Source organism: Emys orbicularis, chromosome 20 (genome assembly GCF_028017835.1).
Source record: "Emys orbicularis isolate rEmyOrb1 chromosome 20, rEmyOrb1.hap1, whole genome shotgun sequence".
NCBI lineage: Eukaryota > Metazoa > Chordata > Testudines > Emydidae > Emys > Emys orbicularis.
This window is the reverse complement of record NC_088702.1, coordinates 1,144,456-1,159,982: the sequence shown is the minus strand read 5'-3', so window position 1 is coordinate 1,159,982 and position 15,527 is coordinate 1,144,456. Positions and strand designations below refer to the sequence as shown.

Sequence of the window (15,527 nt, the reverse complement as noted above, 5' to 3'; positions counted from 1 at the left end):
ACATGCTGGAGACACGGGGAGGGCCGGGCCTGGCAGGGGGCAGCTGGGCTTGGCAGCGTGTCCCCCGCCCCTCCGCCGCCACATGTGTCTTTTTTATATATATAAAATGAGAAAAGCAGCAGCAAACGGAGCCCCCACGTTTACAAAGTGACTTCTCTGTCCCCGCTGGCACTGGCTGCTCCTGGGGAGGAGCCGGCTGAGCAGAGAGGGGCACAGACGCTCTCCCCACGTAGGCAGCGTCAGTCCCAGGGCTGCGTGGGTGCCCCACAGGGGGCATGGACTGGGGTGGGGGGGAGCCTGGGCTGGGAGAGGGATGCCCTGGCACGGAGGCGTTATGGGCCCTGCCCTCTCTGGGACAGGGCAGGTGCTGTCGCAAGGCTGGGCCCTCTCCTCTGCCCCAGCTGGTTTCTACACATGGTGAAACTGTACGTGGCTGGGCGGAGACCCAACCCCCTGGGTGCTGCGCCCAGTCAGTGCCCGCCCCTGGGCTGGAGGGCTGTGGCCCCTGGAGCCGGGGCCAGAGCTGGGGAGCGAACTGGGCCCTAGGGAGCTGTTACAGACCAGAGCAAAACCGTGGTGGGAAGGCCACGGAAACACCCAATGTCTGACCTGAGTCGGGCTCTGGGGGTTCCTGGTTGCAGGGGCAGCCCTGAGGGTCTCCCAGCTTGGGGGGGGGGGCGCAGCCACGGGGCTCTTGGCTGGCACTTCCACCCCCCCCTCCGCAGCTGGTTGAGCTTGGCTCTGGCCTCGTGCGACCTTTGCCCAGGTCCTGGGACCAGCCCAGCTGATGGATTCGAAAGGGGAACCAGCCCCCCCCCCCCCCCAGTTCTTTGCGGCGTGCCAGAGGCTCAGGCAAGGGGCTGGGTCCTGGGGTCAGCGTTGTTGACGGGCTGATTGTGATTCATTCCCCACACCAGGGAGCCTTTCACAATCGCCTGGGTGTTCTGGGCCCTGTTTCCCTTCCCCTCTGTGCTGGGAATAGGCGCAGGGGGGGGGGGTGTCTCCTGAGCCACCTTCCTTGGGGTGCCCCAGCCATCCAACTCCTGTCCACGCTCCCCCAGGGGGGCCTGGCCGCCCCCTCATGCAGCACTGGCAGGTGCCCGGCCCTTCTCTCGCACACGTATTCATAGCTCACCTCCGCACGCTTCTTGTGATGCATTCCTCCTGTCCTTTGCACAGCCCCTCCCCACCGGTACCGCCCCCTGGCACGCACACTGTCCACGCCTGGCTCACTGCTGTCAGTGCCCCCAGCTGCTGTGGATCCCGAGAGCCTGGGGGGCCCCTCGGAGGTAGAGTTGCTTGAGGCTGCAGGATGTCGGAGACCCTGGGCTGTGGCCAGGCTGGGAAAGATCCCGGGGCCCCTAGGGTGGGGATCAGCTGGAGGCAGAGGGGTGAAAAAGCCCCCTGGGGAGGGGGCCCAATGGGCCCAGGCCAGTTTGTGCAGGGGATGCCTCCTGATCCACCCGCCTCCCTCCCCTTGATCTGTCTGTGCAGGGTGCCAAATACGATGGGGGGGAGGAAGGACCCAGTGTTCACGCCCCCCATCCCATTCTGCCTTTGAAGGTGAGGGGCCTTGCAAGCCAGGGGCAGGTTCGGGTGGGGGGGAGGTGTCACAGGGCACCCCCAAGGGTTACAGCTCCTGGCTGCTGGGGGTGACTACAGAGCTCTACCCACGTGCTTAGAACGGGGGAGGGGGGTCTGGGAGCCAGGACTCCTGGGTTCTATTCCCAGCTGTGATGGGCTCTGTGCCTCGGTTTCCCTCCCCTCTGTGAAGTGCTAGAGTCCCTAGGGGGGCTGGGTTCTGGAAGGTCGAAGTATCCTCGGGCATTGCTGTGGTTGTGTTAAGCCCTTCTGGGAAGGGGTGAGGGCTGGAGCAGCCCCCGGAGTCTGACTTTTATACCAAAGAGGAACTGTCTGTGTGGGAGCTGGCTGGGTGCTCCTGTGCTTAGAGTATCTATTTTTGGTTCTTTCTGTTTGTTCGGGGGGGGGGGGGAGGTGGCGTTGGGCCGGGCCCGAGGAGCAGTCCGTATAATTTATTACACATTTCTATACTTGCAGAATTGTATCATTTTATGGTATAAAGAGAGAAAAAAAAATAGCCTTTTATAAAAACGTCTCTTTCTGAGATCGTCTCACGTAGCCTGTTTTCTGAGCGTGAAAGGGGAGGGGGCCAAGGCCCCGCCCGTGTCTGAGGGCTGCTGCTTGCCCCCGACTCCTCACATCCCCGGCCCTGGGTGCTCTGCAGATACAGGACCAGGCCGTTTGTTGCGTCTCCGCGTAAGGCCGTCACCTGCCCGCGCGCCGGGCTCTGCCGTGCGAGCTCCCGCTGGCAGCTGGCAAGTTGAATTCTGGGGTATGTGGGAAATGCCAAATGTCGCTCGCACACACAAACGGGGCCTGAGGGAGGGTCAATTCACACCTTGTGGAGCTGCTGTTTTAGGCTCTCTGTAAACTCAGGCAGGCATCAGTTACACTGGTATTTTCAAGAGTGTCATGGCATCTGCACGGCGTAGAAACGACTTGTTTTTTGTGATGCTGGGGCGAGGGCTTGAGTCTGTGTGTGTGGAATCCAAGGGCCCTGTTTGTATCAGGAGCAAGGGGTGTGGAGCCTCCGTCCCCGCCCCCCATTAGCCCAGCTCAGGTTTCTGTTCTCCGTAGACAGCCCAAGGCAGGATTGTCCTCTCTGTTCTGCAGCCAGGGCCTGAGCTGGAGAGCATGACGCCCCCAGAGTCAGGTGGGGGGGGGGTCCGTGGCAGAGCTGGGTGTGGGGCTCAGCCTGGGGCATTTATCCAGCAGCTCCCTTGAGGGGCAGGCTCTGGATTTTAACTCTGTGTTACTGGGGGAACCTGTGAGCTCAGTTCTAGCCCCCAAACTTCAGGTTTTGTTTAACGAGCAAAAGTTCCCCCAAACCTGAGCCCTTCACTGCCCAGGAGAATCCCCTGTCCGCCTGCTCTGAGCTGCCCCATTCGAGCCCCAGCTGGCCTTTCGGGTCAGCTTTGCGCCTCTTTCCCTAGAGACGCAGGCTAGCCCCCCGGGCACTTAGAGCACCCACCTCTCGGCTGCACGGGCAGCGTGTCGCCTGCCTGGCGCTCTGAGGTCAGGATTTCATGCCCTTTATTTTAAATTCCAAATTCTTCCTGCTTTGTGGGTGGCAGATAAACGGTGCTGCCTTGGACAGGCGCAGGAGACGTGGAGAGTATCCCCCCCACCCCACCCCAGCAGGGGCTGAGCCGGTCGCATGCAGGAGCAGGGCAAGTTCCCATGACCATGGTTTAGCCTGAGCTGGCCCAAGGGACTGGGCCTAGCTTCTCTACGCCCCTGGGGCCCAGTGCTCGGCTGCTGTACGGCCCCCGCGCTGCATGGCTGCTTTACACCAGCTGAGGAGTCGGCCCATGAGCTCGAGGGACCCCCCCCCGTATTGTGTGGGAGGGTATTTCCTCACTCGGAAGCAGCGGGGCTGGCCAGGATGGGCAGGGCCAGGCACGGAGCTTGGCTGGTTCCTGCTCACGTGCTCAGGGGCTCACTGAAGGCCACGGGTGAGGTGGGGTGGGGAGGGGAGGAATTGCCACCCAGGTACGGCTGGCAGGGCCCTTGGGGGGTTTCGCCTTCCTCTGCAGCCTGGAGGTGCAGGTCCCTGGCAGGATTATCGGGATGTCTCATTTCCGGGGCCTCCCGCTCTCTGGCATACGCTAGTCTAGGCTCCTGGCGTACCTAGTCCCGGTTGGTGGGTGGGTTTAGTGTGGGGCTGGGGGCCCGGGACATACAGCCGTTGTGATGGACTCTTCTCTGACTCTGTCCTGTAACATGCACCCTGGCCCCAGGCTGCTGGCGCGGGGCCCCCATTCCTCTCTCCTGCCTGCCGCTGGAAATCAGGAGTGACCTGGGGCAGAGTCTTACCCCTGTGGGAGCGGGGCAGGGGCACTGCCCCAGTCAGGAGGGGGTTAACAGGCCACAGCTGGGGCAGGAGGGGGGCTCACCTTGAACCGGGGGCAGGCCAGGCCTCTGCCTGCGTTAATGTCCCCTGGTGCTGTCACTGATTAACGAGGCTGGTACACAAACAGCCGCCCCCTCCCAGCCCTGACCGTACCCACAGCAGGGGCATAAGCTGGGTCTCCCCAGTGCCAAGGGCTGCTCTGGCTCCAAGCAAGCACTGACCCATGCTCCCCCCCCCCTTCAGAGATACCAGTGCTGGACTGGGGGGGCAGGGTACCAAGGCACAGACAGGGCCAAGCAGCTGGATCCCCCCGTCACACACAGCTCCCCCCTTCTGGGGGCATCTGATCCAAACTCTTTCGAGCAGGCCCTAGGAGAGGGGGCTGCCTGTTACCCCACTCGCCCCCCCCCCCCCAGAGGCCCATAGAACCTAGGAGTCCTGGCTCCCAACCCTAACCACGGGACCCCACGAGCCCCGCGTGGAACCCAGGAGTCCTGGCTCCCAGCCCCCTCCCCTTGACACCACGTCAGCCTGCACCTGGGAGGGGAGGGGGGAGCGGAGCTCCTGGGGGTGGGAGTCGCGGGGGGGGCGTCTCCGCAGGTGCCCCCCACCCTCCCACGTGCTCCGCCCCCCCGTTGCTCAATCGGCCCTTTCACAATCGCAGCCCCCCCCTCCCCCAGTTCCTCAAATGTTCTCTGCTGCCAGCCGCGCCCCCCGCCCGCCACGTGCCGGGGGAAGCCCCGGGAGCCGCGCCCCGCGCACGGGCTGGCGGAGCCCGAGGCAGAGCGATGCGCGCTGCGGGGCGGACGCCGGCAGCCCCCGGGGCGCAGGAGGATGTGGGCGCTGCGGGCCGCCGGGCTGCTGCTGGCCGCCGCGGCGGGTCCCTGCCCGCGGCCAGGTGGGTGCGGGGCCCGGGGGGCGGCGCTCCCGGCGGGGCTGCGGGCGGCGCTCCCGGCGGGGCTGCCTGGAGCCGGAGATCGGGGGGAGATCGGGGCTCCGGGCAGCCGCGGGCAGGCGGGGGTCTCTTTCGCCCCGGGGACATTGCACAGATGGTGGGGCTGGGAGCCAGGACTCCTGGGTTCTCTCCCGGGCTCCGGGAGGGGAGTGGGGTCTGCTGGGTTAGAGGTGGGGCTGGGAGCCAGGACTCCTGGGTTCTCTCCCGGGCTTGGGTAGGGGAGTGGGGGTAGAAGCCAGGACTCCTGGGTTCCGTTCCCGTCTGAGGGAGGGAGGGAGGGAGAGACGGGGGGGAAGACTCCTGGGTTCTGTTCTGGGCTCGGGGAGGGGAGGGGGGTCTGGTGGGTCAGAGAGGGGGCTGGGAGCCAGGACTCCTGGGTTCCGTTCCCGGCTCCGGGGGGAGGGAGGGTGAGGACTCCTGGGTTCTGCCCGCGCTCCCCGGGGTTGGGGAATGGCCGCGCCGCGCGGTGTTTTCAGTCGGGGCTGAGATTTATTTACTCCTGGTTCTCCCCCCCCCCCCCCCCGCCCCGCTCCCAGTGACTCGGGGGTGAGCGTTGCCCCTCCCCCCGGCGTACTTCTGCTGGGACACCCCCCCCCCCCAACCTCATCCTCTGTCCCCTGAACGGTGGGGCCCCACCGGGGGCTCCCCACGCGGGCCGGCTCCTGCTCCCCTTCCTGGCAGGATGTCCCTGGGCTGAGCCGAGCTGGGGAGAGGACCTTAACTCCAGGGCTCCCAGCTGGTGTTGCCTGGGGGCTGCCCCCCTCCCTTGCCCAGTGCCAGGGGCGCTCTAGGGGAAGAGCTGGTCCGCGGGGGGGATGGCAGCCAGTGAGCGCCCCGTGTGCTCTGAGCCCCCATCCCAGTCGCTCGGGCAGCTGCCAGGGGTGGGGAGCGCGGCACAGGGAGCACCCTGCCCCGGGCCAGGATTGGGCAGTGGGGGGGACCCCGAGCTGCAAAGGGGGCACCTGGGCCCTTGTCACCAGCAGGCACCAGAGGAACTGGTGTGGGGCCCACTGCAGCCTGGGCAGGGGGATGTGGGCAGAGGCTGCTGCCGCTCTCCTCCTGCCCTCCCCAAAGCCGGCACAGACCCCTCCCCCCAGGGGGCCAGACGGGGGCTCTGGGGGGGTGCAACGAACTCTGCACTTGTAGGAGGGTAACTTTGGGCCAGCCTACATGACCTGGCGCCACCCCACTGCCCCCGTCGGCTGGTCGGGCCAGCGCAGAGGCTCATGAGTGGGGCTCCCAACTGCCCCACATCTGTGCCTGGAGTCTGGGGTCCTCCTGCCTGCAGCCTCCAAGCGTCCCTGCTCTGGTGTCTGGCCGTGGCCACCCGGGGACCGTGCCGGGGCAGCGGAGACCCCGGTGGCAGTAGTGGGATCTTGCCACACAAAGACCAATGAGCTGCTGACTCTGGGGAGAGCCAAGAAACGAACCCAGGCGTCCTGGCTCCCAGCCCCCCACTGCTCTCCCCAGGGAGGAAATGAAACTTCCCAGCGCAATGGGGAAGTGCCCAGGCCTCCTGTGTGCCGATAGCCAAGGGCTGAGTTGCTGCTGCTGGGCAAGTGGGGAGTGGGTCCCTCGGGTGCAGGCCAGGCGGTGTGGAGCTGCCCAGCCCCCGGCGCTGGGTTTGGCTGGTCTCTGAGCTGCCTGCCGCCATGTGCGTCTCCCCTGAGCCTTCAGCCCTCGCATTGTCACTGGTTATTTATACCCAGGGAGCCCCTCGGTGATGTAAGGGTTAAACCACCCGGCGGGGTCAGGACCCCAGCCCAGGGGTCCCAGACAGGGGGAGAAGGGCAGGTCTGGAACTGCCCAGTCGTGGCCTCCAGGGCCCAGGAACTCTGCCCCACGGACCCTGGGCACCAGCGTGCCTGTGCCGGGGGCGTTTGAGGGCCTGGCTTAGAGGCGCCCGTGCAGGGTCCTTGAGCCAGGCACTGCACAGAGACGGCTCCTGCCCCAGAAGCTTCGCCTAAGGGGCCGAGGGAGGCAGGACGGTTCCCCCGGTTGGATCTTCGGGGAGCTGAGGGCCAGGGAGGTGCCGGAGCTGCCCCAAGGGAGCCTGTGACAGAGCTGGGAAGAGAACCCAGCTCTCCTGGGTCCCAGCCCAGTGCCTGGTCCCTTCAGTGGAAAGGTGCCCCCCTCCCCCTGCCAGGGGTGCCCTATTACCCCCAGTTTATGGGGGGTAGGGGGGTTGCTGCCCAAGGCTCAGCCCGGATTCGACCCCAGCTCTCCTGGCTCGCAGCCCCATGCATGGGGGGCTGGTCCCTGTGGCGCAGGTGCCCGGCCCCCTGGGATTAGCAGGCAGCTGAGAGTTCTCTGTGCTGAGCCGGACGGTTGCGTAAGTGGGTTCGGGTAGAACTGGCTGTTCCCGGCAGGGCTGCGCGGGCACCGGGCGCCGGGAAACCGGAGTGTTTGCTTTCGCTATTGACATTTGTGGGTTTGCAAAAATCCCAGCTCCTGTGAACCCGGCTGTGGGGGGGGGGGGGGGGGCATGTAAGGGAGGGGGACAGGGCGGGAGCTGTCCGCCTCTGACCGTTACAAACCGCCTGGCCCAGCCATGATCCAACTGAGCCAAACCCAGCTCTGGCCCCATCCCGGTGCCGGTGGTGACTGTCCCAGGGGTGGCCTTGAGGATTAACCCTTTGAGGCCAGCAGCCTGGGCCCTGGGTCCCATGGGATTGCTGTGTACGCTGGAGCCCTGGACACCCCTCCCCCTCCTTGCTGCTGGGCCCCCAGCTTGCCAGGGAAATGAGGAGCCCGCGGCCCCGTTAAGGGCCCAGGCTGGGGCATGGCTGGCCGGGCTGAGGGCTCTGGGGCTGGGAAGGGGGGATCTGATCGTGATGGGGCCCGGTGCAGTGACTTGGAAAGAGGTGGGTGAGGAAGCGAGAGCTCAGCCAGGCCGATGCTCATTCAGGCTTGTCCTCTCCAGCAAATATTGACACAGGTTGGTTGTCTCCTCCGGCAGGGAGCCCCTGGGCAGTGTTTCCTAGGAGCCGGGAAGGGGGCCCCTGGGAGCGGGAGCCTCTGCCCTCCAGCCTGGTGGGGAGATGGAGGGTCAGCACCACCATGGCACACAGCAGCCAGCGAGAGTCATCTCCTGTGACCTCATAACCTGGTCAGCTTGTGGCACCCAGGGAAGGTGGCAATCCCCATGGAACAGAAGGGGAAACTGAGGCACAACAAGGGTATTTGCCTAGGGTCATACAGTGAGTAGTGGCTCAGCTGGGCATGGAACCCAGGAGTCCTGGCCCCCCCAGCTCTAACCTCTAGACTGCACTCCCTTCCCTCTGCATTAATGGCCCTTCCCCTCCTGCAGCCCTCCCGCCTGACACGGTGCTGAGCACCGTGGGAGCAAACGTCACCCTGCCCTGCCTGCAGTGGCAGCCGGAGGCAAGTGGCCCCGTCAGCTGGAAGCTGGAGAACCAGGCCGTGAGTTCGGCACGCGCGGTGCTGGGGGCCAGCCTGCTGCTACGCCTGCTGCAGCACGACGACTCGGGCCGATACAGCTGCTATGTGGGCGGCTGCCTGGTGCGCTCACTGCGGCTGCTGGTGGAAGGTGAGTCTGGCTTGGGGCGGGGATGCCCGTGGCAGGGTCTGGTGGGGAATGTCCAGATCCATGGGCGCCTGGCCTGGGGGGTCCCCCCGTGCCTGCGGGATGCTGCAGCAGCGTCCAGGCCAGCAGGCTCATCCTGCAGGGTCGGGCGAGCGGTGTAACGCGGGACCTGGCGTGGGGCGGGACGTGCCTGGCTGGCGTGGCTGGCTCCCCTTCCGCCCCTTGCCCAGCTCTGCAGCCACGAATCGCTGCTCACAGACCGGGGGCTCCCCTCACCGCAGCTGTGTCTGACTCCAGAGCCCCCGGAGCCGCCCGGCTTCTCCTGCTACCGGAGGAGCCACGTCAAGGACATCCTGTGCGAGTGGCAGCCGCAGCGGAGGCCGTCGCCCCGGACCAGGGCTGTGCTGTGGGTGAAGAGGTGGTGAGAGGCCTGGGGGAGCTGAGCCGCGGTTGGGGCTGACCCTGAGGCCCTCGAGGAGCACGTGGGGGTAACCCCACCTGGGACCCAGCCCTGGAGTTAGCTGTTAGCCATGGAGCCAGCTGGGCATGAGAGTGAGGCCAGGGCAGGAGTTGGTGTAGGCGTAGCCAGCATGGCTGGGCTGTCGATGCCCGGCAGGGTCCCCCCCCCAGCGGCTGGCTCTCCGCGAGCAGAGCTGGGGCCTGGTATCCTGGCACCAAATCGCCCTCCCCCCTTGCCGGGTGCTGGATGGGGGGATGCCATGGCAGGGTTGGATGTGGGGGTCCCTCGGGGACTCTCTCCCTTGTCCGGCAGTGCCAAGCCCTGGGGGGGAGGAGTGCTGCTGGCCTTCAGATCAGACCCGACGCCGAGGGCTTGACCGTGCCTGCTCAGGAAAGAGCCGTGCGCCTTCTCCCAGGCATCCTCCCCCCATCCCCACATGCCCACACCCTCCCTACTTTCAGTTCCATACAGAGTCCTTCTCCTCTTCCTGTTCGAAAGCGTGGCCCTGCGGCTGCTCCGTTCCACCCCAGAGTGGCTGCAGTGCAGCACGGTGTGCAGGGAGCCCTTGGCCAGGGGAGATGCCCGAGCGGGGCGGGAGGCTGCTGTCGCATGTTGCAGGCTGGGGCAGACCCTGCTGTGACTTTGAGCTGATGTCGGTAGCTCCGCCGGGCCCTGGGGTGTTCCCGACCTGGGGACGTGGGTGGGGGGCGGTGGCAGGGCCCGCTGGCTGGGTGCTGCGCCTGGCCCTGAGCCGTATTCCCTCCCTGGCAGGCTCACGGGGGAGAACGCCACAGAGCAGCGCTGCCGCTACTTCCCCAAGGTGGAGAAATTCACGTGCAGGGTCACGGTGCCGCCCAGCGAGGACGACACCTTCCTGCTGGTGTCCATGTGCATCAGCAACGGGGCGGGGAGTGCGGTCAGCAAGGACCAGGTCATCTCGGCCAACCGCGTCTGTATGTATGACCCCCTGCCCCTCCTGCTGCCCCCCTTCTCCCCACGCCTACCCCACTGCCCCTCCCCGGAGCTTTGCCTGCTGCCCTCCCCGTTTTCCAGCCAGGTCTCTCTCCCCATGGGGCTGCTGGGTGCTGGCGCTGGCTGAGTCTGCAGAGCCTGAGCTCCCCCATCTCTGGCCCATCTGCCATGGCAACCCCCTGTGACGATGCTGGTTCTGGCAGGACACAACGGAGAGTGCCAATTCAGGACAAATTGCTCAAAACAGGGCAGTTACAGCCCAAGGCTGGGGTTTCTCCACCTCTAAGGCACCAAACCAGCCAGACAAAGAGGACTTTGGTTTCACCCCACTGGCTAACCACAAGTCACGCAAGCAATTCCCTAAGATACTCCAGTTTCCCAGTATCACCACCAGGGCCACTCGTTATGGGGACGAACGGTTATGAAAACCAACACCCCAGTAAAAGAAAAAAGGTTCCCCCGATCCCAAAGGACCAAGCCCCAGACCCAGGTCAATATACAACTCAGATCTTACCCACAAATCACACTGTTGCCAATCCTTTAGAATCTAAAATCTAAAGGTTTATTCATAAAAGGTAAAAGATCTAGATGAGAGCAAGAATTGGTCAAATGGAATCAATTCTATACAGTAATGGCAAAGTCTTGGTTCAGGCTTGTAGCAGGGATGAAATAAACTGCAGGTTCAAATCAAGTCTCTGGAACATCCCCAGCTGGGATGGGTCATTCAGTCCTTTGTTCAGAGCTTCAGTTTGTAGCAAAGTTCCTCCAGAGGTATGAAGCAGGACTGAAGACAAGATGGAGATGAGGCATCAGCCTTTTAGTCTTTTCCAGGTGTAAGAACACCTCTTTGTCCTTACATAATGACAGGTTTCAGAGTAGCAGCCGTGTTAGTCTGTATCCGCAAAAAGAACAGGAGTACTTGTGGCACCTTAGAGACTAACAAATTTATTAGAGCATAAGCTTTCGTGGGCTACAACCCACTTCTTCGGATGCAAGATGGTGCCACAAGTACTCCTGTTCTCTTTGTCCTTACTGTGGAAAATTACAGCAAAATGGAATCTGGAGTCACATGGGCCAGTCCCTGCATACTTTGCTGAGTCTCAAGGCATATTTGCCTTCTCTCAATGGGTCAATTGTATAGCTGATGGTCCTTAATGGGCCATCAAGCAGGCTAGGCAGAGCTAACACCAACTTGTCTGGAGTGTTACCCAGAAGCAGAGCCCAAGTTTGAAACACAGACCGTATAGAGCCAATATTCATAACTTCAACTACAGAAATGATACACACATATAGACAGCATAATCATAACCAGCCAACCATAATCTTGTCTTAGACACCCTATCTGACCCCCTCATGCAAGATTTGGTGCCACTACAGGACCTTGGTTGCAACCATGTTCTATACGGTCCCAGTTCAAGTCAATAACGTGACACCCCCCCCTCTCCTGACAGTGAAGCCGGACCCCCCAGTGAATGTGCTGGTGGACCCGGTGGAGAGCGCGCCCCAGAAACTGCGTGTGAACTGGACGTATCCGCCCTCCTGGGACCCCAGGTTCTACCGGCTGCACTTCCAGGTCCGGTACCGGGCTGAGCGCTCCCAGAGCTACACGGAGGTGAGCACCCCGCCCCCATCGCCCTGGGCTCCCCGCCCCTGCCAGGCCAGCTCCACGCATGCCCCACCCTGCAGCTGCTGGGCAGGATGGACTCCCTCTGCCGCAGCCCCTGCCCCCCAACTCCCGTGCCTGGGCCCCTGCCCCCAGAGCTACAGCGTGGGGAGAAGGGCCCGGTGCATCGCGTTTCCCTGTGGACTGGGAGGGTGCTGGGCTAGAAAGGAAGAGGGGGCTGTGATGCTTCCCGGGGGTACCCCGGGTTCAGAGGCACCTCGCTAGCATCATAACACACATCCTAGACTGAGCCTGAACGTTGCTAACGGGACGTTAGTACGGGCCAGGAGTGAAAGCTGCCCCCGATCCTCCCAGCGTACCGCAGCCAGGCAAGGCTGGGCTCTTCCATTCCTTCAGCGAGCCTGGGTGCCCCTTGCAAGCCCAGAGAGATCCGGACAGTCCTTTGAGCCTTAGTCACAAACTGACCCCCGCCGGCTGCGGGGTTGCTCCTATGGAGTCTGTGAGCTCCGTTAGCATCTCCTGCCTGCCCGAAGGGAAGATGTTCACCACCTGGTGACCTGCTTAACTCCCAGACCTCCCGGTCAAGGGACCCACCTCCTCCCAGAGGATCCGGACGCCCAGCAGAGACCTCCCCTGCTCCTCATCAGTGAATTATCCTAGACAACGGACTCAGGGGATCCCTGTAAAACTCTGCACCCCCGGTGCCCTCTGCTAGTTGGCATCACGAGGTTCCTGGGTCACAGGGACCCGGGCTGTCCCAGCTGGGGAGGAGGTGAGGGGCTGTGCCAGTGCTGGTGCCCATGGTTTAATTATGCCTGTTGCTTGCAGATCGACCAGCTAAGAGAGACGTCCCTGGTGATCCATGATGCCTGGCACGGTGCACGGCACAGGGTGCAGGTGCGGGGGCTGGAGGAGTTTGGCCACGGCTCGTGGAGCGAGTGGAGCCAGGAGGCCGTGGGCACCCCGTGGGCAGGTAGGACTGAGGGGGAGGGGAGGGGTTCTCTGGGTGCCGCCCCCCCCTTGCCCCGATTCCCAGGGCTGTTCCCTCACTGCTGCTGTCCTTGGATTGCAGATCCCAACGGCCTCGAGTGGCAGACAGGATCCTACAGCTCGCAGGTAAGGCAGGCGGGGCCGGGGCTGCCTGCCCGTTTGCTAGGGGCCCGTGGGCCCCGGTGGGAGGGGGAACAGGCCTCAGGGCTCAGCACCGTATGTGCTTCACCCAAGGGCTCTGTGCCCTGGGGGAGCAGGAGGGGGACATGCTGTGTGTTGGGGGTGGGGAGGGGGACGGGGGACATGCCGTGTGTTGGGGGTGTCACCGGCGGGGACGGGGGAGTGGGACGAGGGACATGCCGTGTGTTGGGGGTGGGGAGGGGGACGGGGGACATGCCGTGTGTTGGGGGTGTCACCGGCGGGGATGGGGGAGTGGGATGGGGGACATGCCGTGTGTTGGGGAGGGGGAAGGGGGACATGCCGTGTGTTGGGGGTGTCACAGGCGGGGATGGGGGAACTGGAGGGGGGACATGCCGTGTGTTGGGGGTGTCACAGGCGGGGATGGGGGAACTGGAGGGGGGACATGCCGTGTGTTGGGGGTGTCACCGGCGGGGATGGGGGAGTGGGATGGGGGACATGCCGTGTGTTGGGGGTGTCACAGGCGGGGATGGGGGAACTGGAGGGGGGACATGCCGTGTGTTGGGGGTGTCACAGGCGGGGATGGGGGAACTGGAGGGGGGACATGCCGTGTGTTGGGGGTGTCACAGGCGGGGATGGGGGAGGGGGACGGGGGATATGCCGTGTGTTGGGGGTGTCGTGGGTGGGACTGGGGGGACCCTTTGACCCTGTTGCTAACCCCCTCTCCCCCATCTCTCTCCTCCAGTTCCCCATGGATTATGATTTCTACAGCGACACGTTCACGGGCCCCCCTGGGCTCTATGGCACAGAGGGCGCTAATGGTAACGAGACCCCCCCTTGCCCCCCGCGCTGGTCTGTCAGGCTCAGGGCTCCCGGGTGGGCAGGGCTGCCACGCCAGGGACATGCAGGGCGATCCAGAGCCCAGCTGCCAGCATGGGCTGAGCACCCGGACAGAGAGCCCTGGTCAGCTGCCTCAGGACGGGCTGATCCGGGGCAACCGAGCCAGGGGGCAGCCCGATGGGTGGGCCCCAGGCTGGCTGTGCCGGCCCACAGGAGGTCTCGGTCATTCTCCAGGGCTCCCAGCCCCTGGCAGCAGGTTTCTGGCCTTTGTAAAGCCCTCGCTGGGAGGTGGCGCAGAAATATCCAGCCCTGCAAAGCGAGCAAGGGGGGAGCGGGGGAGCGGGGGGGGCGGCTGGGCCTTGCCGTGCTGGTAATGGTGCCCGTGTCCCCTTGGTTTGCAGTGGGGGGTCTTGGTGTCGGCGACCACTCCACCGTGCCCCTGTACACGTTCCTGGTCACCGGAGGGAGCCTGTTCCTGGGCACCGGCCTGCTCGCTGGCATCGTGCTCAGGTGAGACGCGGCCGAGCCAGCTGCCACTGGGCCTGTGCTCGGGCTGGTGCCGAGGGGTGATGGCACCAGCTGGCCTCCTGGGGAAGCACTGAGGGAGGGACAGTCACTCTCAGCTGGTGCCCCAGGCCGTGCAGTGCATGCCTGGGTCGGATCTATTACTCCGGTGTGACTCTGGAGTGACTCCCGGGCACCAGGGCAGGACAGGATCTGGCCTGCTGGACTCAGCCGAGTTCCTGCCGGACTTACCCCTGCGTGGCCAAGAGAGGCCATCTCCATAGAGCAGTCCGGGGGTCTTCTGGCGAACAGGAATGGGCCCCCTGCCCCCTTATATGGGTGGCCACTGCTGGCCCCAGCAGCTCTCTGGGGCTGGGATCCTGGTCTCCCTCCAGCTGAGAGACGCCCCTGAGGCCCCTGGCAGGACTGGGAGAGCCCCCTCCAGCCCCGCTCATGGACTCCTGCTTGGCTCTCCACTGGGGTCCTTTCCTGAGCCCTGTGTGCTGGGGAACCCAGAGGGGCCGAGGGGCCCGGGCCCTGCCCCCAGCACGACTCTCCCCCTTCCAGCTGCGAGTGACTCACCCAAACGGTGCGGTGGGGGGCTCGGGCGAACTGCCATGGGAGCAGCTGGGTGCTTCTCGCTCTCTGTGGCCCCCCAGTCACTGATTTGCTGCTGACCCTTGTGCCACGGAGAGCTGCCCTGAATGCTCGTCTCACAGGCTGTTACTGATGGAGACTCAGTGGGGCTTTGCCCCCTGCCTGCCCCTGGGGAGAGCCACGGGCCTGGGGCAGCCACGATGTGGTCCCGGGGCCAGCAGGGCAATGGGCACCCTGCCAATGCAGGCCTGAGTCCCAACCCCGCTGCCAGCAGGGATCGGGGTGTCTGAGGGGTGTGAGCCCCCAATCTCTGCCCCTTCCTGACCTGCTCTGTGTTCAAGGTACAAGAAGAAATGGAGGAGGGGCTCCCTGGGCCAGGGCAAGGCCAGCGCTGTGGTCCAGCACCCCTTGGTGCCGCTGGCTCCTCCGAGCCCCACGTCCCCGCTGAGCGAGGCCCCGCTCCTCTCCCCTCCGGCGTCGCCAGGCACCCCTGGCAGCGGGGACTTCGGCCCCTTCGACGTCACCAACATGGATTACCTCCTCGTCCCCCAGTAGCCGGGGAACCAGCCTCGCCAGCCTGCGACGCAGCGACCACCCCAGCAGGCGCCAAGGCAGGGGCCCGACCTTGTGGCTCGGCTATAAATAGCCTGGCCCTTAACAATAGCTCCCTCTGCCCCGGTGGGCTGGAGCCGCTGCCGGGCAGCTCCGGGCTCCCAGCAGCCGTGGTTCCTGGGCCTCTGCTGGAAGGAGCCAACCTCTCTGTCCTTCCTGGGAGATGGACCCGCGCCCGCTGGCACCTCTCCCACGGTCTCCCCCAAGCAGCCGGAGCCAGTGTTTCCCGGCATGCCTCGTGGCAGGGTTTGGACGGTCCTTGGCTGGGGCCGGCGCCCCCGTGACGCAGCGTGGAGGGCGTCCGATGGGCCCACTTCCCGCAGAAGGTGGCAAGGGCTGGCGGGGCCCCAGTTC

At 64.7% G+C, this 15,527-nt stretch overlaps 1 protein-coding gene across 1 annotated transcript; it reads left to right on the top strand.

Annotated features, from left to right (window-relative positions):
* The first annotated feature begins 4,768 nt into the window (after positions 1-4,768).
* On the top strand, positions 4,769-15,116 carry IL6R (interleukin 6 receptor). Its single transcript, XM_065420509.1, has 10 exons — positions 4,769-4,832; positions 8,200-8,439; positions 8,734-8,857; positions 9,668-9,849; positions 11,320-11,480; positions 12,321-12,465; positions 12,565-12,608; positions 13,366-13,441; positions 13,862-13,970; positions 14,903-15,116. The coding sequence occupies exons 1-10, from the start codon at positions 4,769-4,771 to the stop codon at positions 15,114-15,116; spliced, it is 1,359 nt and encodes a 452-aa protein (XP_065276581.1).
* The last annotated feature ends 411 nt before the right edge of the window (positions 15,117-15,527 follow it).